General features: G+C 42.2%; 3 protein-coding genes across 6 annotated transcripts in view; all 3 read right to left on the bottom strand.

Moving 5' to 3' along the window:
- Window positions 1-2704: 2704 nt before the first annotated feature.
- Window positions 2705-5517, bottom strand: nkx2.1 (NK2 homeobox 1). The gene is made up of 2 exons (XM_075448537.1): window positions 4783-5517; window positions 2705-4150 (listed from the first exon to the last, which is right to left on the bottom strand). Exons 1-2 carry the CDS (start codon window positions 5147-5149, stop codon window positions 3474-3476), a joined length of 1044 nt encoding a protein of 347 aa, XP_075304652.1. The 5' UTR covers window positions 5150-5517; the 3' UTR covers window positions 2705-3473.
- An 8504-nt stretch (window positions 5518-14021) lies between these two features.
- Window positions 14022-15864, bottom strand: nkx2.9 (NK2 transcription factor related, locus 9 (Drosophila)). The gene is made up of 2 exons (XM_075447996.1): window positions 15288-15864; window positions 14022-15063 (listed from the first exon to the last, which is right to left on the bottom strand). Exons 1-2 carry the CDS (start codon window positions 15445-15447, stop codon window positions 14483-14485), a joined length of 741 nt encoding a protein of 246 aa, XP_075304111.1. The 5' UTR covers window positions 15448-15864; the 3' UTR covers window positions 14022-14482.
- Window positions 15865-17329: 1465 nt separating this feature from the next.
- Window positions 17330-24272, bottom strand: part of slc25a21 (solute carrier family 25 member 21) — a 109328-nt gene continuing 102385 nt past the window's right edge. Inside the window, exons 12-14 of one of the 4 annotated variants that reach the window (XM_075448712.1) lie at window positions 20430-20631; window positions 18931-18980; window positions 17330-17698 (exon numbers count right to left, since the gene is read on the bottom strand). In XM_075448712.1, coding sequence (XP_075304827.1) covers window positions 17590-17698; window positions 18931-18980; window positions 20430-20631 — 361 coding nt within the window. In that variant the 3' untranslated portion in view covers window positions 17330-17589. Of the gene's footprint in view, window positions 18981-20429; window positions 20632-24272 lie in introns of all 4 variants that reach the window. The other 3 variants (XM_075448715.1, XM_075448714.1, XR_012766866.1) reach the window with 3 other exon arrangements.

Raw genomic sequence — 24272 nt, 5'->3', positions numbered from 1 at the left:
CTTGCATTTTGCTGTGAAAAACAAAACTTTTAAATCTCACGAGTCGCACATAGAAGGTAATGCCTTTCAAACACCACAACAAGATGTCATAAAGCCCACACATTATTTCTGCTCTTAATGTTTCTGAGGTTTATTTCTGACGCAAAGATATCGCATTGGTCTGTAATGCCACACATAATTAACCACACACACGTTATAGGCCTACACGTTTTTTTCTAATTGTGTCTTGTATTCTTAACTTTCAGACATTGAAGTATCATTTGATTTGGAGGTTACTTATGTCCCTTTTGTCAAGTGTATATTTTAAGTTTGAGTCGTTCTTATAAGACTGTGGTGTAGCCTACTTATACAACGACTTTTGCTGGAACATTCGTTAACGTTGCAGTGGGAGTGTTGAAACATTTCCGACAAGTTTCCGACATTAGGCGATTAGAAAGAATTATCTGTCATATCTTGGATATTTTCTATTTGTCCATATTTATTCCACGTTTCGAGGTTTTCACTTAAAAGTGAATGCACTCGGTGAGAAAAGCAAAAACATTTGTGAGATAATGAAAAAAAAACAAGAAGAATTTCCCATTTTTCTATTTAGCTTTCTTCTACTTTTAAACCACTCTCCTTAACCGCCGCGTGGAAACACGCAGCCTAAATTTTCAAGACGTAAACATGTTTGATATCCCGTTAAACGTCAGAATTTACCCCTCTGGCCTTATTCCGCACTGGATCAGTGGATCGGTGAGTAAAATTCACTAGCTGGTCACTAACTCCAATATGATTACCTTGAGATTAGAGACTAATTGCTTGGGGTTCATGGAGACAGGCCACCATAAAGCCAGGAGGACTTGGGGAGTTGCTCTGTGGGTTTCTACAAAAGAGAGCGATGAGAGCACACACGCTTCCAACAAGTCATTCTCAACAGCTACAAGCTGCACACAAAGACCACACACCGCGCCAAAGACATGTTAATGTAATCCCCAAGTTCTCACTTCTCTCCCGGACAAAAACCTGCTCGGCGAAATACCTAATAGAAGATCGTCTCTGATGCTGGTAAGATTTTCACTTAAAAGTCTGAACAAAAAAAAAAAAAAAAAAGGAGGAAGGGGGGGGGGGGGGTGCTTTTTTAAGGGGCTGCCTGGAAGCCTCAAACTGTGGCTGCTTCTGATCCAACAAATTACAGAAAAAGGGCGAATGTGAGGTTTGAATCTTAAGTTTTGGTGAAAATCGCATTTATCCAAAAATAATGAAATAATAAAGAAAAGCGCTTCATGACGTAGCCTGTGATTCAACAACGTGTGAGCTACTTGCCTGGTGCAGGCTCAAAATGCTGCTGGGTGATGTAAATGTCATGACACATAGAAAAGATAACAGGCAACAAGCATCTTTATATATCAACCTCAATAAAATCCAAATAAAAATCATTTCCAGCGGATTAACGCGCCTACATTTGAGTGTTTAGCTACGGACGGTAGCCTACTGGCTGTTTAAAAAAGGTACTTTTTTTGTGTGGGATGGAGGGTGAGGGGGTTACATTTTGTGTTGGGTGATGGAGCTCATTGTAGTACAAAGTCAACGTTAAATAAGCTCCCAAAATATCTACCACTCGTTCATTTTGGAATGAAAGAGCCAGATTACAATACATTAGGCTACACATACGCGTCCAAAATTCGGCCACGGGCAGAAATGATTGTTTATGTCAGGGCAACACATGTATCCAGTATCCAGGCGAACCTTTTGTACAAATCTTCGTTTGGGAGGATTTCTGAATTGAATTGAAATGTTGAAGCTGAGGCCGGCGACATTAAAAGCGTAAAAAACTTCATGTCACATCATTTTGAAGTCACTGCAGCTTCCCGTACAGACAATAAGGCTTTTTTTTTTTTTTTTAAATAAAAACAATCATACATGACATGTGACCAAGCTGAATTGAAAGCAGCTTATTTAATTCTTTAAGGAAAATCATCTTCCCTTACCGCCATCGCTTAGCAACGCCATTGTTTACTGTTTAAGACACGCAGCTCTGTCGGCTGACTGGAGTATAGTCTCTAATGCTGATCACCGTTTAGCCTGCTTAAAGCGAAAGAAAAATAAATTACTGGTTGAGAAAAAAAATAGTATTACAGCCTACTCCGAATTTATAGTCTATTAAAAAGAAAAAACAATGTTTACGGAGACAGTTTTGCCATTAACGCCGTTTCCTTTTCAGTTCCGGGACTGATTATTGATGAACCGCTGATAGTCCCGCGCCAACGTTTGAGAAGAATTCCGCGCTGTTTGGTCAGTGATTTCATCGATAAGCTGCCCTTTGAGCAGCGTTTGTGTTTGATGTTGGGAGCCGAGCGACCTCACCTCTCTGACTCACACCAGCGAGAAAACACACGCGCGCAGAAAGAAAAGGAAAAAAAAAGAAGCACATAAAGGCTGAGTTTACTCTGCGGGGCATGCTTGTGTGAGCCGCAGCCCTGTGGGTTCTGCCAGAGAGTGAAAAAATAGTTGCAAAACACGCCTCGGAATTTAACTGTGATGTCAGAATGAATTGCGGAGTGTTTGTAGGTTTTTAGCACTTTGTTTTTGTCTCACTGTTGTACTGCAAGCTCTGGAAAAATGATCAAATGTTAGAGCTGAGAAAAAAAATGTCCCCCAGTCAATCGGAAAAAAAATCACGTCCTGCAAAGGGGAAATCATTTTAATTATAAGCCTCATAACAATAATAATAATAATAATAATAATAATAATAATAATAATAATAATAATAATAATCTAATCATGATACCAGTTTAATCTTAGTTCTGTTTTTTTTTTTTCCCCAAAATTAATATTTACATGTAATGTCAAAGCGCACGTGTTGACATATTTCACAAAATAAAAGAAAAGAAAAAAAAAGAGTTTAACCGTCTTGTTTCCATAATTTATTATTAGGACTGTTTTGTAGTAAGTCAAATATCTATAAGTTACAAAGAAATAAAACGTACAAATACCAATGAAACGACAACAAACCAGCAAGGGCGTCAAAAAACTTTGTACAACAAAGAGCTAAAGTTCAAACCTTTTACAGAAATGTACAAGCTAGATCTACGGCTTACATTAATTTCTATTATAAATCAGAGTCATTAGGTGTGTTTGTGGCGGGGAGTTTCCGGCAGCCATAATACAGCAGTCTGTGGTTGTGTGTGCGTCCGTGTTCGTGAACAGGTTCGATTCTCCCGACAGTTTGACGACTGAATCTTCTTTTGTCTCATTATAATTTACATAAATAAATCCCAAGACTTTCACATCCGCAGTTATTTGGGGGAGAAGTTTTCTTCCACACGAGTCACGTTTCCTTACAAGAGGCGAAAATTCAAGAAGAGCTGCGCCGATATCATTCGGTTTCTGTTCAAATGCGCACATTTACTATGAAACTTGCCGAGTCTTCGAAAGGAGTGATAGGGATTTGACTTTAAATAGAAGATTTAAAGCGTGTGCTGCGCCTCTTGTCACCACGTCCTGCCGTACAACAGGGCTGAGCACTGCAAGGCCGAGCCGTACTCTGCGCTGGGGGAGTTGAGCTGGGAAAGGCCGGCCACCTGGCTCTGCAGGGAGGGCGGACTGGATGAGTGCGGCACCAAGTCTGGAGAGTGGCCCGTGCTCCCCACCTGCTGGTTTTGATGCTGCGCGAGGCCGGACGTGTTGTTGGACATGATCATAACATTGCCCCCTTGCTGGTGGTGAGTCTGTGCGGAGGACGTGGGCGTGTGGCCGCTGCCTTGGCACGGCTTGCCGTCCTTCACCAGAACCGGCACAGCCACCCTCCTCGGGGACTGCTGCTGCTGCTGCTGACAGGAGCCGCTCTCCTGCTGCATCTGCTGCTGGGAGACTTTGTCTTTAGCCTGCCGTTTCATCTTATAGCGGTGATTCTGGAACCAGATTTTCACCTGGGTCGGGGTGAGGTGGATCATACTGGCCAGGTGCTCCCTCTCCGGTGCCGACAGGTATTTCTGCTGCTTGAAGCGTCGCTCCAGCTCGTAGACCTGCGCCTGGGAGAAAAGCACTCGCCGTTTCCTCCTCGGGGTGCTGGACAGGGAGCCCATGCCTTTGCCCACGTCTGCCAGGGAGCTGAGGCTGCCCATGCTGCCCATGTTCATGCCCGACGACGAGCCCATAAAGCGAGAAACTGAGGAAAAATGCACAAGAACTGCAATGAATTTACTTGCAACAAAACGTAACAAGTTTAGATATGAAATTGATAGTTGCTAAATTAGTTACAATTAATGATATCTGTTATTGTGGTATTATCACACCTATAAATAATTACTTTCACGCAGAAAGGGGGGGAGGGGGAAGCAGTTTAACATGATCTGTATTTTGGCCGCATGTATAAAATCATCAGCCAGGCAGGTATCCCCCTCCATAAAAATACATAATTAGTTCACGTCCACAAACTAATTCAATTTGTGGTCAACGTTTTATGATGACAACTTATTATGAGTGAATGGATGTGATAAAAGAGTCCAGGTGTCATTTTGAAAGGAGAAAATTCTGTTCATGTTTGCTTCTATCGTGAGACTTCATCCAGATGTTGCAGTCCGGGGATGACATGCATGAATATGATGAGTAAAAGCTCATTTCATTCGATAAATAAAAAAAATTAATTGACTTTTCGCACAGAATTAAAGCAAAAATAAAGGAGGGTGGAGAAAAAAAAAGTAGCATCTCAGAGCACAAAGCCTACATTTAGCCTATCACGAACGGACTCATCGTGCGATAATCCAAGCTGGAGTCAAAGTACAGGTGCTGGATACTCACTGGTGGAGAAGCGCGGGTCTGGGTTGGCTCCATACCAGCCGGTGGCCGTGGCGCTGCCTCTCATGCCGTCCTGGTAGGACGGCAGGTCGCCCATGTTGCCCAGGTTGCCGTTACAGTAGCCCCCCATGGCACTGTGTGACAGCTGAGAGACACCTGCCGCAGTCATGTGGTAAGTCGCAGACACAGTCCCATTGTGGCCCATGTGGTGCTGCTGCATCGCCGCCTGAGAGACCTGCGGCTGCCGGTAAGAAGTGAGAGGTGCCCCCAAGTTGTTATTCTCCATACTTACTTTCTTATAGCTCTCCTCAAGGGGACTCAAGATATCGGAAACAGAAAAAGGAGTCGTATGCTTAGGGCTCATCGACATTGTTCTGTGGCTGGAGAGGGAGAAATTAGAAGGGAAGGCAATCTCTCCTTCTCTCTCTTTTTTTCTCCCTTTTTTTTTTGGCCAAAGCTCCTCTGGTTCCTGTTGTCTCAACGTCGATCCCGGTAGATGAACACGTAGCGCGCTTCAAGTCCGCCTTAATTGGATTGAGTGGGAGCTGGGTGCTGGCTTTGGTTTGTTTTAGCTGGGTGCCAGGTTTAAGGCTACCATCAGAGGCGGGGCATCGGCAACAGTACAAAACATCTCTAGCCTCCTTTCGCCGAGCGCAATTTCACTAAGAAGACATGTGCTCCCCTCCCACTAACAATAACATAAGCGCTGCGCGCGATCAGCAACGTTCGTGCCCGGCTGCTGCGGCTTCTGCGCGTGGAGTTCGGGACTTGTTGCTGCTGGCTGATAAACACGCGGCTGCACCTCGGGATTGCAGTGACCACAATACACTTTATTAACTGTAGTGATGTTTACGAGGGCCTCTTGATGAAAGGAGGCCTATATGGACTTGAGAGTTGGAGAACCACTCCTCGGTTGAACTACTGACTTTTAATGGCCACGAGAGGCCTCCAGTGATTGCGGGATTGTTTGTGTTATGCCTTATCGTACTCAGACATGCAAAAGTGCACTTGCGGGGAGGGAAAACCGACTGATACTGATAAGTAAATAAATACACATCCGCGCGTTAAGTGGCTGCGTAAATGATTAACCTCCCTTGATTTATTTATTTTCCCCTCACTCTCTCTCCCTTTCTCCTTTTGGTACCATTGGACGCAAGCTGCATGTTACCTAAATTCAGATGCACACACTCCCGGCTGGGAAAAAAAATAAAAAAATAGAGAGGGGGGGAAAAATCGAGTCTGGAGTAGGAGAGGCTCTCATGTGAAGTTAACGGCGCTCAAGTAGCTACTCTCCTGCAGCACAACGCCAGGTAGCCCTCAGTAGCATCTTGCCTTAATACTCAAGGAGCGATTACAGTTTAACCCAGTCGTGTGTAAAACATTTTTAAGGCAGAAGAAGCGATTTGGACTTTTTTTTTTCGCTTCCCCAGCCAGTTTTAAAGTAGGCTAAACGAAAAGGTTTCTGCGCGTCAGGAGGTTTAATCTACACCTCCACCCCACCAAAAATAGATTATTATTGTTAACGATCAATTTTACATTCGCTTTAAATTCTTCATGGCTGTATCAGCAGTGAGTTTGGATTTTGCTTATTTATAATTATTTTTTAAATCAGTGTGTTATACGGTGTTTGACTTCAGTTTGTATGTTAGCACGGGTCCACATTTGGCGACCTTTGGGCTACATCCGTTTTTCTCAGTTACTAAATTGCCACAAAACATAAAAAAAAATGAAGTCACGAATTCAAGCGCACAGTCTGGGGGTGACAGGATCACTGAGCTGAATGGATCTCGCCTATACTGGATTTTTAAATCTATTTTTTTTTCTTCTTCTTTTTTTTTAATTAAAAAAATAAAACAGAACATTTGGGGGGTTTCTTGTCGGGGAGGCGCGTGCTGCAGCAGCGGCAGATGTTACAGAGGTCTGAGCAGCGTCTTCTGCTTGTTGCTTTTTCATCTTTTCTTTTTGGTCACACATTATGACGACTTTCTCTGCACCTTAACCGTGCACCCAAAGTGAAAAGCTGCCCAACCGAAGCCGGAAACGAGCTGCGGTGACATGCAGATCGCTGACACTTTGTCACGGGGATCACCGCATCTGTGTGTTTTTTTTACAGGCTTCTGGCTCCACTACTCCAATTTAAAAGGCAAGATGTAGTATAAAACAACCTTCATCCTCTCCTTGCCCTACAATTTGGCTCAGCCTCAATGAAGCAACAATATCATGCAGTCCAAGGCTCAACATGACGGCTAACATGAACTGTTTACGTTACAGCCAAGTTGCCAGCGCGTAATTCGCAGCCAAAGCAGCCAAAATGAAATTACAGCATCTTTCTGCATCCGAGGTAAATCTCGCCTATATGCATTCCTTAATTAGAGCATTTCACAAGACATTCTTAATCACCTAAATCAGTACATTTGCTCTCGTTCTGCCGCCAGGCTATTATGGCCAATTAGTAGCAATTAGTCCAAATGTTCCGACTAATTCCTGAGAATAATGAGGACACTCTGAAGTGGCGGGTATGCGGCTACGGAGCCTTTGTTATCGAGGTTGTTGTTTATGAACTGATTGGCGTGTGATATAATCCAGTGAGGACAGCTCAAAATGAACGTGTGCAATGAAAAGTTGAACAGCAAGTTGATTCCTTTCTCACTGGAAGTATTTTTCTTATCTTTTGACGATGGAGATTATCCACGAAAACAGCGCACAAACTAATCCAAGTTTGTTCGTCACTAAGTCATCTTAGGTTAGTTTTCTACTGTATCCATCAAGCGTAAAAAAAAAAGTAATCTGTGGCATCCAGCCACTAAAATGTCTTCAAGATTGTGCCAAATAATAGCAGCATGATAATAACGGAACAGTTCATATTTGGGCGATTGTTTTTTTTTTTTTTTTATTCTATTTTTTATTAATATCAACGGCAGTCTTGTGGCACAATGTCAAGCCCAAGTGTACCAATTAGATATGAAATTAAAGAAAATCTTTATAAGGACAATCAAGATGAAATAAAGAGAGAAGTGGGTGACAAAAGTGAAAAGAAACAAATTGACTCTTTTTGGCTTTAATGTCACACATGACACGTCAGAAAAGGGATGCTCCCATGAGTCTTTTTCTCTTTTTCCATATTCCAAGCGCACTCTGCAGCAGGTTATTGCTCGTCCTGTCGTCATTTCTCGAACCCAAACATTTCTCACCAACACAGATGTTGTTAGTCTCGCGGGCTGCCGCTTCAGAAGCCCATATCTCCTGCCACAAAACCTCGGCCACGCGTGACATCACATCACTCGGCTATGATTATAGTCCCTCAGCAGGCGCCGTGTAAAAACAGAACTCGCTGTGTTTCTCGGTGAAGCGCGGCCCCTTGTGGGTCACCGGCTCCCTTCATCCAAACAACTCAACAGGTTTCCTTCGTGGGGCGAGTCGGAGGATCCCCCACACCGATACTGTGTCTTGTTCTGCCATCTAGTGGAGAGTTGTGTCGCAGACAGTCACAGGGAATCCTATCGCGTTCAGCAAGATCGAGGCTCGTGTTGGCCTGCGATAGCGTACTTGTCATTTGTTTCCAACAGCTTTCACATTCAAAACATTCAAAAATAAGCACAGACTGTAACATTTCACTGAAGCATAACATCGTAAAGATCAACTATAACTTTACAGAACATCAGTGGAAGAACTCATACTGAAATGCTTTGTGTTGGACTATTCTTACATCTGCTTAATAGCATACAAGTGTTTACTTTGAGATAATTAATCAGGAGGTGCTGTTCATGGAGTCTGTACAGATTAAAGTGGTGTGAAACGTGTAATCCCATAACAGTTGGAGGTTACACACAGGCCTTTTATGTCACAAATTAAATCTGTCTTGTCCAGCTGCTGTGTTCAAATACTCATTATAATACATCAATAAGAATATAATACGATTATCATCATTATCTGTTATTATTCAGGTTGGCTCTTTACTTTTTGATCATGAAAGCTAAGTTTTACTTGTATTCAAATATTATATCTCTGCATTGTTGCCTAAATGAAGAATGTGAAAACTTCTCTACCTCCATCTGAATTCCATCTAACCTCAAAGACACTGTCTCCAGTTCACTGTCATCAAATTAGATTACGTCTAATTATGTTGTTTTACAAAACAGAGTTTTGGTTAAAGTTCTTGTGTGTTAATTTAGCAGACGACATTATGGTGCTAGGTAGGATTTTAAGGAATAGTTGGATGTAACTAAGTGCATTTCATCAAGTATTTTTTTCCCCCCCTTTTTTTTGTCTTTTAAATTCTACTCTGCTGCATCTCATGGGGGGATACTGTTCTGTAGATACGTTGTGTCGCTGCATCGAACAGATCAGTGTGTGGATGCAAAACAATGTTCTCCAGCTAAACTCAGACAAAACTGGAATCATTGTCTGTGGCCCACAGAAACAAAGAGAAAGTGTTATCAGTCACCTTGAGACTCTCTCTCTAAAACCTAACTATCAAGTTAGAAATCTCGGGGTAATATTGGACTCAGACCTGAACTTTAACAGCCACATTAAATCTGTAACATCAGCAGCTTTTTACCATCTAAAAAACATTGCCAGAATCAAAGGAATACTGTCTAAAGCAGACTCAGAAAGACTGATCCACGCGTTTGTCTCCAGCAGGTTAGACTACTGTAACGGCCTGCTCACTGGGCTCTCTAAACGGGCTATAAGACAGCTGCAGTACATCCAGAACGCTGCTGCTCGAGTCCTGACTAGAACCAGGAAATACAACCACATTAGTCCAGTGCTCAGGTCTCTGCACTGGCTTCCTGTCGCTCAGAGAATAGACTTTAAAACAGCTCTGCTTGTGTACAAGTCTCTTCATGGTCTAGCGCCAAAGTACATCTCTGACATGTTAAAGCCATATGAACCAACTCGGGCTCTGAGAACCTCAGGGAGGGGTCTCCTGCTGGTGCCCAGAGTCAGGACTAAACAAGGGGAGGCTGCGTTTCAGTTTTATGCTCCTAAAATCTGGAACAGTCTTCCAGAAGATGTGAGACAGGCCTCAACTCTGACAATGTTTGAATCCAGGCTGAAAACAGTTCTATTTAGCTGTGCATATGACACCTGAAAGTATTTTATCTGCACTCTTCACTTTTAAATTAATTAATGATTATTTTTAATTGTTTTTAAAAAAAAATTTATTATTATTTTCTTTTTAATTGCCTTCTTGTGATTTTATGTAGCTGTGAAGCACTTCGAATTGCCTTGTGTATGAATTGTGCTCTATAAATAAAATTGCCTTGCCTTGCCTTGCCTCTTTGCTGTACTACATGTAAAGCCCAGCTTCAGTTAGTTACTTTTAAACATATAAAACACCACATTTTGTTATACGTCCCACTACCAAGAGTTTATACAAGCACGGCTGAAAGGATTTATCCAATTCGCTAGTCAATTAGTTGTATTAAAGACTAAAGTCCAGGAAGTTACGTCTTCATTCTAAACTACTATTTTTTTCAGTCTGTCTGCCCACCCTCATATTTTACCTGAAATTTGAGCAGCTGAATTCACTCAAATTCAAGCAAATTTTTAAACATGGTATGAGACGGATATGTGTGGCTGTAAATGCTTGGATTAAAGGTTTTTTTGATTCAAATATTCTAAAAGCTTGGTTTCCTTGATCTTAATCTGTTTGAAATGTTGATGTTTCTTTAGGGACTTTTCATCATTTCTACACGCATATGTTGTTGTGTCATCCCTACTGACTTGCGGCGCTGTAAGGACGCTCTTAATAAGAATGAGATTTTGACCCTTTGAATACCGTTTCCCGAATAACTAAACAAAGGTTTTTTGTTTTTTTTAAAAGATAGTGGAGCTCCACCTTAGCCAGTACAACTGTTAAGTATCATTTTGAGTAACAATAAGCTGTAACATCTGATGGTGCAAAAGCCAAAGGTCACATAAGTTTGCACTGAATATTTCTAGTTTCAGTACTGATCGTATTGTGTGTATGAACAAACACATTTTTGTGGTATTACCAAGGTTACTTTTCAGAATCAGAACTTTTTTCTGCAACAGAGTTCTTTTAACAGACTGTTATTGGTACTGTGACCTAAATAAAGGCTGTGAATACTTTCCTCATAACTGCCTTTAGTGCATTAACTGACAGGTTTAAAATTCACATATAAAGGCAGGTTTTGCATGACCGTGTTCACTCCACATTTGATGATTAGAAATGGTCCACATTTTCTCTTCAAGTCTTGCTTGCAGCCGAGACCCTGGTGCATTTAAGAAAGAAACGTGTTACTGCTATCTACAGTAGATTTTCTAAGTGTTGCCAAGTGATTTTCTTTATTTCAGGTAGATTCAGCTGAATCGTTTGAATTATACATTAAAAGAAGACAAGAAAGCAAGCATTCGACCCCTTTTTTATTACTAAGATTATTAGATTGAGAACATCTTAAAAAACTAAATAATAACTAAAAACAACATCAATATTATTATCAAAGCTTACACTTGAGGACTTTTTGAAAAGCTGTAAAATGGTCATAAAAGTTTTAAATGCAACAGTTTTTCTCACATAATATAAAAGTGTATCACCACCTTAATTTCTAATTTCATCTGCAATACGTTTCCAAATGGTATCACATATACTTCTTATATAAACATACACCTCTTATATACACATACACTGTCTATAAAAATTTATTATCTACATTACTCTTTCTTTTCTCTTTCTCCTCTCTATTTGTTTTGCTTCGTTGATGTCAATGAAAAATCCTCCTCCAAACATGCAGAAAACGACACTCTCATTCCACTCACTTCATACTGAAGCAAAGAATTCCCACTATGAATTTCAGGACCATGTCTCCAATAAACCTGTGCTCATGTTGCAATTCCTGATTTCTTTCACTAATAAATCTGAAGCTTGTCCAACTCTGACAGTTTATGTCGAATCACCTGTGTTGATTCATCCAAAAGAAGTGGGAAAAGTGTATTACACAAGTCTTTATAGATGAATATACATAAGCACAACTATTGGCTCCCAGATTTTTGCACTTATGCAGAATACTATAACCAACACATCTTTACGTTTATTCCGTTTTCAATTTACTACTATTTTAGCACCAATTCACAACAAAAGTTATCTGAAGGCACTTTAAAGTCTATTTTATACCAATTTACTGTGAATAAATTCTAATGCAATCATCAATTCAGCATAATTCAAATTATTCCAATTCATAATAATTATGTAAATGCAATGTCTTTGACTCAGTCCCCCAGTCCTGACTGTGCCCGAGACAACAATTTAGAGGAAAACTCCATTTTAACAGGAAGAAACCTCCAGCAGAACCAGACTTAGTTAGGGGCGGCCATCTGCCTCGACCTGTTTGGGGTTCGAGAGGGCAGAAAATAGGGGTCAACAAGCACCGTGAAACCAGGCCAGCGATAACTGTTGGGAAAGAAAACAGTGATCAGATGTTCAAGACAACAGTAATATCACATATTTATACACAAAGAGCAAAAAGAGCAAAACGAGAAGAGGTGCTCAGTACATAATGTATACCTAAAATCTGCAGTATTTAACGGCAAAAAATACAACTGCAGGCTAAATACATGAAGAATGTGGAGCCTGTTCTTTTGAAACTTCTGAGCTTAAACCTTTCTGTACAATATGACACCATTATTGGATTTGTCTTAGAGGGAGGTAGATGGGCACCCGAGGACCAAATCAGAGTATTTTCTGTTTGCAAATGGACTAAAACAAACACTGCATCCAATAAAAACCATAAACCAACCTGGATCTAAAAAAGGACCAGTGATTGTTTTTTTGTTTTCTTTCAGTCTTTTTTTTTTCTTTACAAAGTTAGATGCAACAACTTAACAAAACTCCTCCTGTGGCCCAGTTTACGTGCACCTTATAACTTTCCCAAACAGGGGCCCCAGGGCCAGCCAGTGAGTAAAACTATAGGATGGACAGGCCAATACAAGCCCATCCTTTTCAGACAATTCTTCTGACCAACTTAAAAAACCAATGGCAACCTCTAAAAGCCTGTCTTTGTCACCCTTAAACCCCCAAGATGCTCTAAAACACCATTGTGCAGTTAAACCTCATAAATTTGTCGCAGGGACTGATTAAACATCACGGGAATTGAAACACTAAAGATTTTGTCTCGGTTCCTTTTGGATGAGCTACAATGGTCCATTCACGGGGAGACACCCAGACAAAAAGAACGTTTAAGGGGAGATGCCGCGAGCTGAGGGGATCGGCCAGTCCCCTCCATATGTGATACAAGGTGGCCCCAGAGTGGGGGACAAAGGGCCAGGTGACAGGGACGATAGGCTGCAGGGTCACAGGACGAGCAAACAACATTATATGGGGCGTAAAAGCTGAAGACCCCCGAGTCACTGACATGATTTTAAACACTGTGGCATATTTTTCATGTTAGGACATTCCATCATCTGTGAACAAGCTTGTTTGAAGTGAGACTACGATGAGAAAATCACGTATATTGAAACTATGCAATTTGATGGTTAATGGGATTAAGAATTTTTCTGAAATTCATGCAAACAACAGATTTGCTGCATGATATTAGGCTATAACAAAATAATCTTTTTACGCAGTTGTTCAGGTCAAACACTTGAAGCCTGGAGCTGGAAGAAAGTCGATTATCTGCCTTTAATACATGTTACCATCCTCTTAAAAAAAAAAAAGAAAAACAGACCCTCTTCAAGTGTACATCTCTCACACACACACACACACACACACACACACCTATATCTACAGATAATGCTAATAGCTGTATTCAGCCCACTTTCCTCAGAAGAACAAACGTTAATTGAATAAGTAAAGCAGCTCCAGGTCGCAGACAACAACAGGGTGCTGTGGTGAATGTTTGCTGGGTATTCTTATGCTTAACCAAATCCAGTCCTTTCAGAAGAGATGTTTGCTCAGCTTTTTCAGCGCATAATTAGTTCCTTTTAACATTATAAAAGCCTCCCGGGCCCCCTTTCATAATCGGAATTTTATATTTCATATTGGACAAGTGCAGCTTTTTAGGCTACAGTGTTCTGTTTTTTTTGGGTTTTTTTTAGCATAAATTTAGCACATATTGTAATGTCTTTTTTAAAACATTGAAAATAAACAGATATGCGTCTCTTTCCCTTCGGATAAAGATGCATCAGCATAAAAACTTTGCAGAAAATGAAATGCAGCGTCATTTGCACGAGTTCCCATAAGAATAAACACTGTGAAACGGACGAGTAAAAAAAAAAAAAGAGATTTTATTAATAATTTTTAACAAAATGAAATATTCAAATCCTTAACGAAAGTCTCCTTGAAGACTACAAATACCATTTATTTCCCTTCATAGCTTCAGGCTAACTGAAGCTTTGCGGTTGCGCAATTGCTCTTCTCTTACCGAATTAACACAAACTACTGGAATTCATGTGTCCTCAACAAATTATTTATACAAATATTATGCGTAAAAGACATTTTTTTTAAAAATATATAAAAAAAAATGCACACAAATGCACCATCAGGCCGAAGAAGCCTTGAGAAAGAAAACACTTTAAAAACAGTCCAACACGACACATAGAAAAGTCAAATAAAAAATATGTGCAAAATATCTTTCGTTCTAAAGTGGAAATCTAAATGTTTAAGTAGCTCAAATTTTTTTGCAGAACATTTAGAAAACATTTGATGCTATTCTAAATGAGTTTGTGCTTCGACACGAGGCCTTCACTTGAAGGAATTAAACGAGAGCGAGTCGCTCCAGAAGTCTCTCCAGGCCAATCTGGAGGCCGCCACGGCCGGAAAGTGCTGCTGGTACCTCGGAGGAAGAGTGACAGGAGAAGGATGCTGCAGAGAAGGGTAGACTAAAGGGAAGGGTACCGCCTGAGGTGAAGATGAAGAGGAAGGCAAACAGCCAGCTTTCTCCGTGTCAAGTAAGTAGGTGTGAAAAGGCTTCCCGTCCCGGACCAGGATCGGAACAACAACCCTGCGCAGCACCGGAGGCGGCGGTATCTCCACATCATGCAGCAGGCCCTCTGTTCGGCCTCGCTTCATCTTGTAGCGGTGGTTCTGGAACCAGATCTTCACCTGCGTAGGAGTGAGGCTGAGAAGCCGGGCCAGCTGCTCCCTCTCCGGGCCGGACAGGTAGCGCTGCTGGCGGAAGCGCCTCTCCAGCTCCAGGGTCTGTGCCTTGGAGAACAGAACGCGGCGCTTCTTGCTTTTCTTGCTCCTTCCCGGCTCCGACTCCGGGGACGCGTCATCCGGCTTGGTTGAGTCGGGGCAGGCCTCGAAACTACCCTCATCAGAGGCTGTGGAAATAAGTTAAGATCCAGGTTATAATAACTGAAATGGTGTTAAAGATGATGTGCTGTCGCAGCCTTCTGAGGTCAGATTATAGAGCAACTGTTCTTCTTAAAGAGGGTGCATCGTTTTAATAAAAAAATGTAAAATACCCCCTTTGGGGGTTTTGTTGTTGTTGAAATATGTATTCTTTGAATTGATTCGTTTTGTGTGTCTTTAATCGTGCACTTACATATGCAAGGACTCCGGTCGCAGTCCATCCAGGAGGTGTAGGGTGAGCTGGAGGAACAAGTGGAGTAAACCGGAGAGGACCGCGGCGCTGCTTCCGCATCCTTCTCAGGCAAGTCCAGGATGCTCCTGACGGAAAAACTGAACTTGTTCGTCGCAGTCATCCCGTCCCGGTTTTAGGTGAAACGGTGCAAGCCCCTCAAAGCAAACGTATCCCAAAGAGAAAGCAGGGAGGAAAGAAGGAAAAGAAAAGAAAAGGAAACGTGGCGGGTCCACTTTACGCGCTGTCCAAACAGCAGTGCGCGCGTCGAAGCTCAGTGTTTACACAAACAGCCAAACATGAGCTGCAAACACCAGCATGCTCGCTTATAAAGCCTCCTCCTATGAGTACCTGAATAACCGGAGTGCTGTCACCCAATGATGGTTAGGTGTGGACCTCAGAAAAAAAAGAAGCCCCAACAATGAGCGAAGGAAACACTCGTCATCATTACAGATTCGTCCCGTATCGTCAAACTGGGAAACAGATAATGGTAATTGTTGGAGTTGAATCACGTCTTGGGTGGCAACTGACAACAGAGGCCATCCCATCATCTAACCCCCCTCACCTCCCCCCGTTCTGCACTCCCCTCCTCCTCCTCCGCCCCCCCCCCCCCCCCACACCACCTCCTCCTCTTGTTCAAACAACGTGTTCAATATTTGCATACAAAGTGAGCAATTAGCGCGATGCCCGAGAGTTGGTTTAACTAATACGCCGCTAATGTGCGCGTCGCTCGCAGGCTTGAGAAGTTTTTATGGCCAGAGGAGGAACATTTTCTCAGGAACTTCCTTCTTTGACATTTTTCACAGGATGCTCGTTTTACACGAAATGCGCCTGATGAATATTCGGTTTCATCGGAAAGGGACGACGTGTAAATCAAATGTGAGGGGATAACTTAACGATTAGGCTGCTCGATATTAGGAAAAGTCTTTACATTTCCAACTGCTATGGTGTTTTTTTTTTGTTTGTTTTAAACTGTTGCTTGTGATGTTGATAACAGCAACAGCTGATGTGTTCCGCAACCTAATAAATTGGAAATAAAAGTACTTTTCTCTTTTCTACCTCGGGTTAGGGTTAGGGTTCTACCCAGGCTGACAGTGACTGATCACTCCCGGCTAGGCTTTTATAAATTGGTCAAATAAATGATCAACAGTTAATCATTCTGCCAGCACACGTGACTTAAACATTGCGGCTTCAAATTTAATATTTTGTTAAGTTTTCGTTCTTCAAATTATTTCCAAAAAGAAGAAGAAGAAAAAAGACAAGCATGTAAAAACTGATACAAGCACTCTCATCGTTATATGTTAGCTCTTGTCGGTCCTTAGTCTTTCTTTCTTTCTCTATTTGATATTGATATCGACCCTCATCCACTTCAGCAAGGTGCATGATGGCTGAGCAGGAGAGTGGTGGTGGACCTGCCTCCCCAGTCGTCCTGGGTGGTCGGGTGAGGGGTGCGGGGGGGACACACAAATACATGCCAACGAGAGAAGGGGAACAAAGGGGGAAAATGTAGCCCCGCGTCCGAGACCCGTTGGAAGCATTTGTTCCAGTCAAGATTTTGCATTTGTTCAGTCCCGAAATAATGCCTGATTGACGCCCCGGCACAATGTCCTTTAACTTTGCAGGATAAATCCGAGCTTGTTCTGTGTTGTCATGGTTTTGAATGGCGCTGAATGGGATGTGGGACACTATCTACTGCTCCGCGTCTACTGCCGCCGAGTCTACAGGCCAGTGCGATATTAAATGTGTGACTCAGGACGTATTAAATTCCTCTTAGATTTCACAGTTCAACAAAGTGGGTGACCCGTATCATTAGCCCCAAAATCCTCTAAAACTTTCAGCTCTCGTTTCACCACCGTTAATGATATTTACGCACACCACGCCTTACATACAAAAAAACAAACAAACAAACAAAAAAAAACACAATCCAGTAAACATACATTGTTTGCAGTCAGCGCAAACACGACAGATCCTAAAGCTCCCCCCCCCCCCCCCCCCAAGCATCATATCTGTGTACACACCTCGCGGTTGACAAACACCAGAGGATTACAGTACTGCAGGTCAGCTGAAGTGGATACTTTAAGCTGGCCACTCGATTGGAGAGCGAAAACACGCAAAAGCAAAGAAAAGTCATGTCCACAGAGCGGGAATTTCTCTTTCCACAATGACCCAGCAGCCCCTTAATCTATTTAACACCCGCAGGCTTCAACCGGAGTGGGCCCTCTGCAGCTCCCAAGAGCTCTCCACGGCCAAATATTTACTCTGTTCTTCAGCTCTCCATTCCCAATCCGTCCGCAGCAAAATGGAGACTTTTCTCACATGGTCCCGGAGTCAGCAGCTGAGCTGACAGTTTCAGCCAATGGTTTTGCAGCCTGCAACTTTAAAATAACATTTGGGGATTAAAATATTGAAATCATGTGTTTGAAAATTTCCCCTCTAACTAAAACTCTTATTTCAGTCATTCGCAGTTGATGTTTGCACCTGCATAAAAATGCATCTGTACAGCCTTTTCCTATTCATCCACCCAAGGGAGATATTTTCATTGTGTTCAGTTTAAATCTGAATTGAACAAAATTGCACAAGAGTAGGATTCTAAGGCTATAGCTTGTAGCATTTAGGAGTACAACGTTTAAAATCAGAAATATGTGTCAACATCACATTTCAAAGGGAAGTGGAGATTATGTCACCTTTTTCTCTGGCTTCACTGGAAACTGCCTTGTAAAAAAAAAACATGCTACCATAGTTCTATCCATCAGACAGTATTTCATCCTGTTACTTTTTCACTTTTATGGGACAGGTTTAAAAAAAAAAAGGGTTCAAAACGTCTGCAGTGCTTTTCCTTTTAAGCTGTCAGTGTAACTTCTTTAATCTAATTCTGTTTAATCAAACATCCACTATGACCGTCAAGCATCTACTGTTGCTGTCTGGGACACCAAATGACAGCTCATGTGACTCTGTAACAAACAAATGAAAGAGATAAACCCCCTCCCCAGATCTGAGTGTTTATCCATCACCTAAACACCCACAATGACCCTGTGTGTCTCAGTGTAGCATCCGGCAGCTGCACCTGCCACTGATGTCCTCTCCCCTTCTCCTGTAAATACCATTAGCATTCTGGAGAGGGGTTGCGGGGGATAATTACTTGGCAGCCACATCAGTCTTTCTGCAGTAAACTGAAGCCTGGCGAGGCCGCTTGTCCATGCAGCAGCTGCATGTTGCTGCTCAGTGAAAGTGTGTCAAAAAGTCAGGTTTGTTTGAACGCTGCGCGGTGACACGACAAGACCTTTGTGTGCCAGAGGGATTTTCATGAAGGGAGATACACAACAGAAGACATCAATAGAACAAGCCCAGACAAAAAGTGTGTGACACGTAAAAGATTAAGTGTGAAGACAAACAACCATCACCGAATCTCCAGAGGAATTGGATGCTCGTGTTCTTTGATATTTTGGGAGAACTGGCCATCTTCATTGCACATTAAATTAAGAGCAGACTAAATATGATAGATAAATAAAGATTTTCTCTTTTATTAGATATGAAGGCAAATGAAGCACTAACAGTTAGGTTTGTTTAGTCTGCAGAAAGTCTCTTCATACGACAAAACACTACTTACTTTTCTGTTGAACTCTGTCCACACCTGCTGTCCTCACGGATATTTCGGCTCTGTTTGGGAAAGAAACAAAGCAACACATCATCAGCTCAGAGTTGGTGCTCGACTATCACTAAATACAGCCAACAAATGTGATTAAAAGTAAAAGTTATTGGGAAACGCATTTGAACCCATCCAGATATTTGCAGACTATCAAAGCTAGATGCTGCAGCAATAGTGACAATCTGTGATATGTGACTAAATCTTTGGAATTGTTCCTTGGCCTCATGCCGCTGTTCATAACCATAATAATTCCAACAAGAATATCTGAATCCATGTGCCAGAGTTATTCACAACAATCAAGGTACTGTGTGAATAGTTATGATGCAACCATGTCAGCAAAATGCTCTGAACTGAGCATGTGAGCTCACCTAAACACTTGGTTCTTCTGATCATTTGCAAGTAGTTAATTTCCTATATGATGAGCACAAGAAGTGATAGTTCATCATCTTTCCTCAATTATAGGAAGTTTAAAAAAAAATGGTGAGGAAAAAAAAAAGAAAGCTCATTCTCATTATAACGCACAGACCGTCTAACACTGGACATGTGTTAATGACCAACCAACATGGTGTCATTAACGGCTCACAGTTTCTGGGCTCACATCAGAAATGCTCTTTATTTATCTCTGAGATGCAGAGGACACAGAGAAGTGATCAGGCAGACCACCAAAGGCATAAAGTGAATTACATCAAACACATTAAAAAACAAACAAACAAAAAAAAACCTGTTATAATGACACTTGTACCCAAGCCCTCTTACTTAAGCACTAAGAGATACCAATGTGTGATACTCGGTCGCCCTCTACAGGACTCACATTGAGGGACAGGTCTCTTGTGGCGCCCTCAGACCTTTTCAAACGACCACAAACTCTGGGTGGAGTTTAGTTCACTTTAGTCTTTGTTAGAATTCCTTAAGCCAGTGTGATCGCAGCAAATAGAAACCCAGCGCGAATGTCTCCACACAATCCTCTCTGCTGACAGGCCCTCTGTGTCTGCTGTCTGCTCAGTGTGGCATGTTTGAGTTTGCTCTTCCTCACATGCAGCAGCCTGCTGTGGAGCCGAGGGACAGTCAGTGAACTCATTGTGAGCATGATCTGAAAGAAAGGGCTGCAGTCACCGTTCAGCGCTTTGTGCACAGACGCTGAGAGGAGAGGAGAGGAGAGGCTGCTGTTGGGCCAGCTGCACGTACAGGCTTTCACTTTTCAGATTTATGCAGCCGCTGCTCATGCATGAAAACGCAAAAGATTCCGCCACTTAGGACGTCAAAGACCGCTGCAAATCCTGCAACATGTTCGGTGTGAGATCATCGATCATTAATGAGATGTAAAGCAGAGGGAATTTGACTATAAAGCCAATACTTAATTGTGCTCACATCAAAGTAAGAGGGATGACTTAAGAGACCATACATATCAACGTGCACATATCCAGGGAAATCGAATGTAAGTGAGATAAACCGATAGACACCTGTGATGGTGGATGGTGCAAGGGCTCTTTATCTTGGGAATAGTTGTGGAGTAATTTCTCCAAATGCCACGAGAGAAAACCTCTCCACGGGCGTTCACGTCGTTTCACTAAAAGACCCACAAGATGGCGCCACTGTATTTTGCAATAACCCCGCAGTCTGGTTGTTGCAGAGCGGCGGCACTGGATCAGCAGCATCCGTGACCTTATACAGAGCGCGAGACCAGCAAGGAGACAAAAGAAGAAAGCCACACAAGAAGAAGAAGAAGATTTTAGACACAGAGTCAGGAGGTTGTCTGCTTGTTCCACTAATGTTGTTGAAACTATGCTTGGGCCCTCTGACTAAACTTCACATCTCACTAACATCACATTTTTTAAATCATCTAAGTCTCTTCATTTCCACGCCAGTTCCATAATAATGGGTGTAACAGATCCAGCAGGCCTCAGTGCTGATTTAACATCCTCTTCATTACAGAGAAATGAATGCATCAGTTAAAGTTTTTTTTTTTTAAGAGAAAGAATAATGAGAGGTTGCTTGGGTGTCTTGTTTTCCAGGCACCAGACTCCCACTTAGAAAACAAAATATCAGAGTCTGGGTGATTTGTCAAAGTCCTCTCTGACATAACACATCTGACTCTCTTGGACTTCTGTTAGTGTGTGAGGATACTGAGCCCTCGGTCCACTCTGTAATCTAATAACACCGTGTTCAAACCTGACGCTCCTGCGCCAAAAACCTGACTAATTGCAGGAATGTTTCTGCTCTTGCGCGAGGAATCAGACTGGATGGGGAAATTAAATATAAGTACAGTCACGATTCCTCGCGTCCATTGGGTATAACGCAGCGGTGTGGTCTGTATCAACACCCCATTTGCACTTTTCTGCACAAAGTGAAGTTTTTTTTCTTTCTTTCTTTCTTTAAATTCTCCCAGTGTCCTTGGGTCGGGACAAAGAGGGCTCCAAATTAGGGCGAGATGAAATATTTAATACTAATGGATGCCAGGTGCCAGACGAACAGATGTCAAAGTGATGTATGCTTAAAAGTGTCGTAAATATTGTTTCTTTTTGTCCCTCTCCGCTGAAACCCAGGCCTGGCCTCTGAAACACGACTACATACGTCGTTAACCCGGCGTTCGTCCTCATTAAGGCCGCACTAAAGTTACCGGGCCACTCAGGCCGGGAGAAGTGCTAACCTGCAGAAATACTTTAATGGTGTCAGCGCCGTTTTGGGCTGCAAAGGTTAGAGTCATCAGCGCGGGTTATTTTAAAGGCGCCCAAGTGACAGCGTTCGACTAAAAACCATCAATTTCCACACATTAAATATCCGCGTAGTCCCGTCTCCTTTGTATATCAGACAGCTGGAGGCGGCATCACTCCCCTCTCCACCTGAGGATTAGTAGAGCCTTTGTTTTATTAATCAAAGCAGAATCTGCACCGATAAATAGCTACTCTTTGCACGCCAGTTTTTCACTTCGGATGTCAGTCAATTTGGGGACAGTTCAGATGAGGTGTCAGACCCCCAATCTCTCTGAAACACTGCGCCCCCCCCATAATAAGCCATTAGTGGGGACTTAGATTTCCCCACAGGATCTTACTGGGAACATTAAACCGACAAACTGGGAGCATTTGTTTCCACGGGCCAATAAGATGGTCGTCTCCTGACTGAGAATGAGTCTTAAGGAGATCAAGTAGAACCGCCGATGAGAAGTCACGCGTGTGACGCGGCAGATCAGCGCGGATGAATCTGATCAGATTGAGAAGTACATGGCCGCATCAAACAGAGGATTTGCACCGTTCAGCCGAAGCGTGATATCAGAAAATATACCCTAATGGTGTCAATAATATGAATAAAGTTTTTCCTCTTCCAATTTGCAAGTGTATTAAAAAAAATTCCCAACGTTACAACTGAAAAATATGTCGCAGTCTTTGGACTTCTATCAAATTGCTCGTTGTTAAGCTATTCATTCATTCTCAAAGCTAACTCAGTGGGCTGCTACTGAAGTGGAATAATAACACGTCAATGAAGCGCATCCACGTGCGATTTTATTGTGTGTTTATGCCTTGGTATTTCTGTCTGTCTGTTCATTCAACATCTGGATGATGACGGCGCGACGTGATTGGCTGAGCATGAAGAGACTTTTGGTAGCTCAGACTACCTTAAAAGCAACTAATGACACGAAAACCACTGGCGAACTGTTTCTGATAAATTGCCTGAAAGACGCGTTTGACTGATCGGTGACTGATTGCGGGAGCGGAATCCACCTCCTCGCATCCTCATCATCCTCATCATCGCCTTCATGGCCCTCTTTTGGTCGCATTTATTACGGAGAATAGGTGGATTCAAACACAACCGACTCATTTCTCCGTTTCGATCGCATTTTTCAAAGCACATATTAATTTGCTGCCATGAATTTGATTTTTTTTCCTTTTTTATCTCTTATTTCTGTCACTCGTAGACTGGAGGAAAAATAAAAAATATCACGGGCTGCATGTTTGGGAGAGGATGGTTTTGATGAGGGAGTTAAAAAAAAAAAAAAAAAAAAAACACACACACACACAGGTCGTCCTGCAGAAAAAAAAGAAAGTTTCTTTCTTTACAGAGACGTTGTTGTTTTAAGCTCAATTTTTGAGATTGCTGCAGACCCGTCACCCGCATCGTGATGGAACCTGAAGGGGGTTTCACCTGAGTCATTTCGATCAGGAATAATCGAAATCCATCGGCCGTTAGAGTGCTGTTTGGTTTATACAAAAACGAGATTGCATCGGCTGCCTGTGCTGCACGTAACCCCGTTTTTTTTTAATTTTTATTTTTTTTAACGTGCACATTAAAAGCAAAACATATGATGAGTCCTCGATAAGGAGGTGATAAGGTGGGAGTGTCTGTATCATCCCATGTTTAACGTCGTTTTGCAGGTACAGCACACACACACGCGCACACGCACATGCACACACAGGTAAACAAACTGCTCTGAACACTTCAACAATTCAGGGTGCTACAGGAGGATTAGAACACTCAACGTGCACTTTGTGATGTATGGGTGCATCACCGCGTTGTGCAATGGGGGGATATTTCTTTGCGTGCGCTTTTCTCGGCGCTGTGCTCCAAGTTAATTACCCACATGATTATCAAAGGGATGTCAGCCTGAGAAGTCGATCAATTAACAGCTCCATAAGCATTTCCACCCAGTTTGCGAATAGGACAACCAGCGGCTAAACGTTTCTCTCAAGGAAAACTACCACGGAACTTGCCCACATTTCTGCCCTGCCATCTTCACCCAACAAGGACTTAGTCGCGAAAACAGTTATTACCAAAGCAAACACTTTGACAAGAGAGACAGCTGATATACACAAGTGCAGCCAGCGGCTTCCCCATCCAGCTGTTAGAGCTTATGTCTGCTGCTCAGGTTGCAAAAGAAAGAAGAACGCTGCAAACAAGGAAAATAGTCAGTGATGAAAATCATCATTCATACAAAGTCCTCTGATTTTTGATTGATGTTTGTCGAGTAACTTACTTAAAAAAAAGTGTATCTACTGAAATCTAATGGGACGTCATACAGCAAAAAAAAAAGAAAAAAATGCTTGGAATTATCTAAAAAAGTTGCAGGTCAACTAACTGCGAACAATCCCGAGGAAAGGCTACGTATGGAAATATTCTATAAATATATCCTTCTACTAAATGTCCATCAAGCGTTAAATTGTTGATTATCATATGTGGAAATGTGATGCATTTTTTTCTTTTGTCCTCATAACAAACAATGGCTGAATATCTGTGAAACACAGCAGAGTATTCTGTCGTTTGCTTGGCTGCATGTAACAATAAATACCTTAATACGTCCTGCAGGACCCCCA

The sequence above is a fragment of the Odontesthes bonariensis genome, chromosome 17 (genome assembly GCF_027942865.1).
Source record: "Odontesthes bonariensis isolate fOdoBon6 chromosome 17, fOdoBon6.hap1, whole genome shotgun sequence".
Lineage (NCBI taxonomy): Eukaryota > Metazoa > Chordata > Actinopteri > Atheriniformes > Atherinopsidae > Odontesthes > Odontesthes bonariensis.
Note: the sequence above shows the minus strand (reverse complement) of the source record. Positions and strands in the feature narration are given on the sequence as shown.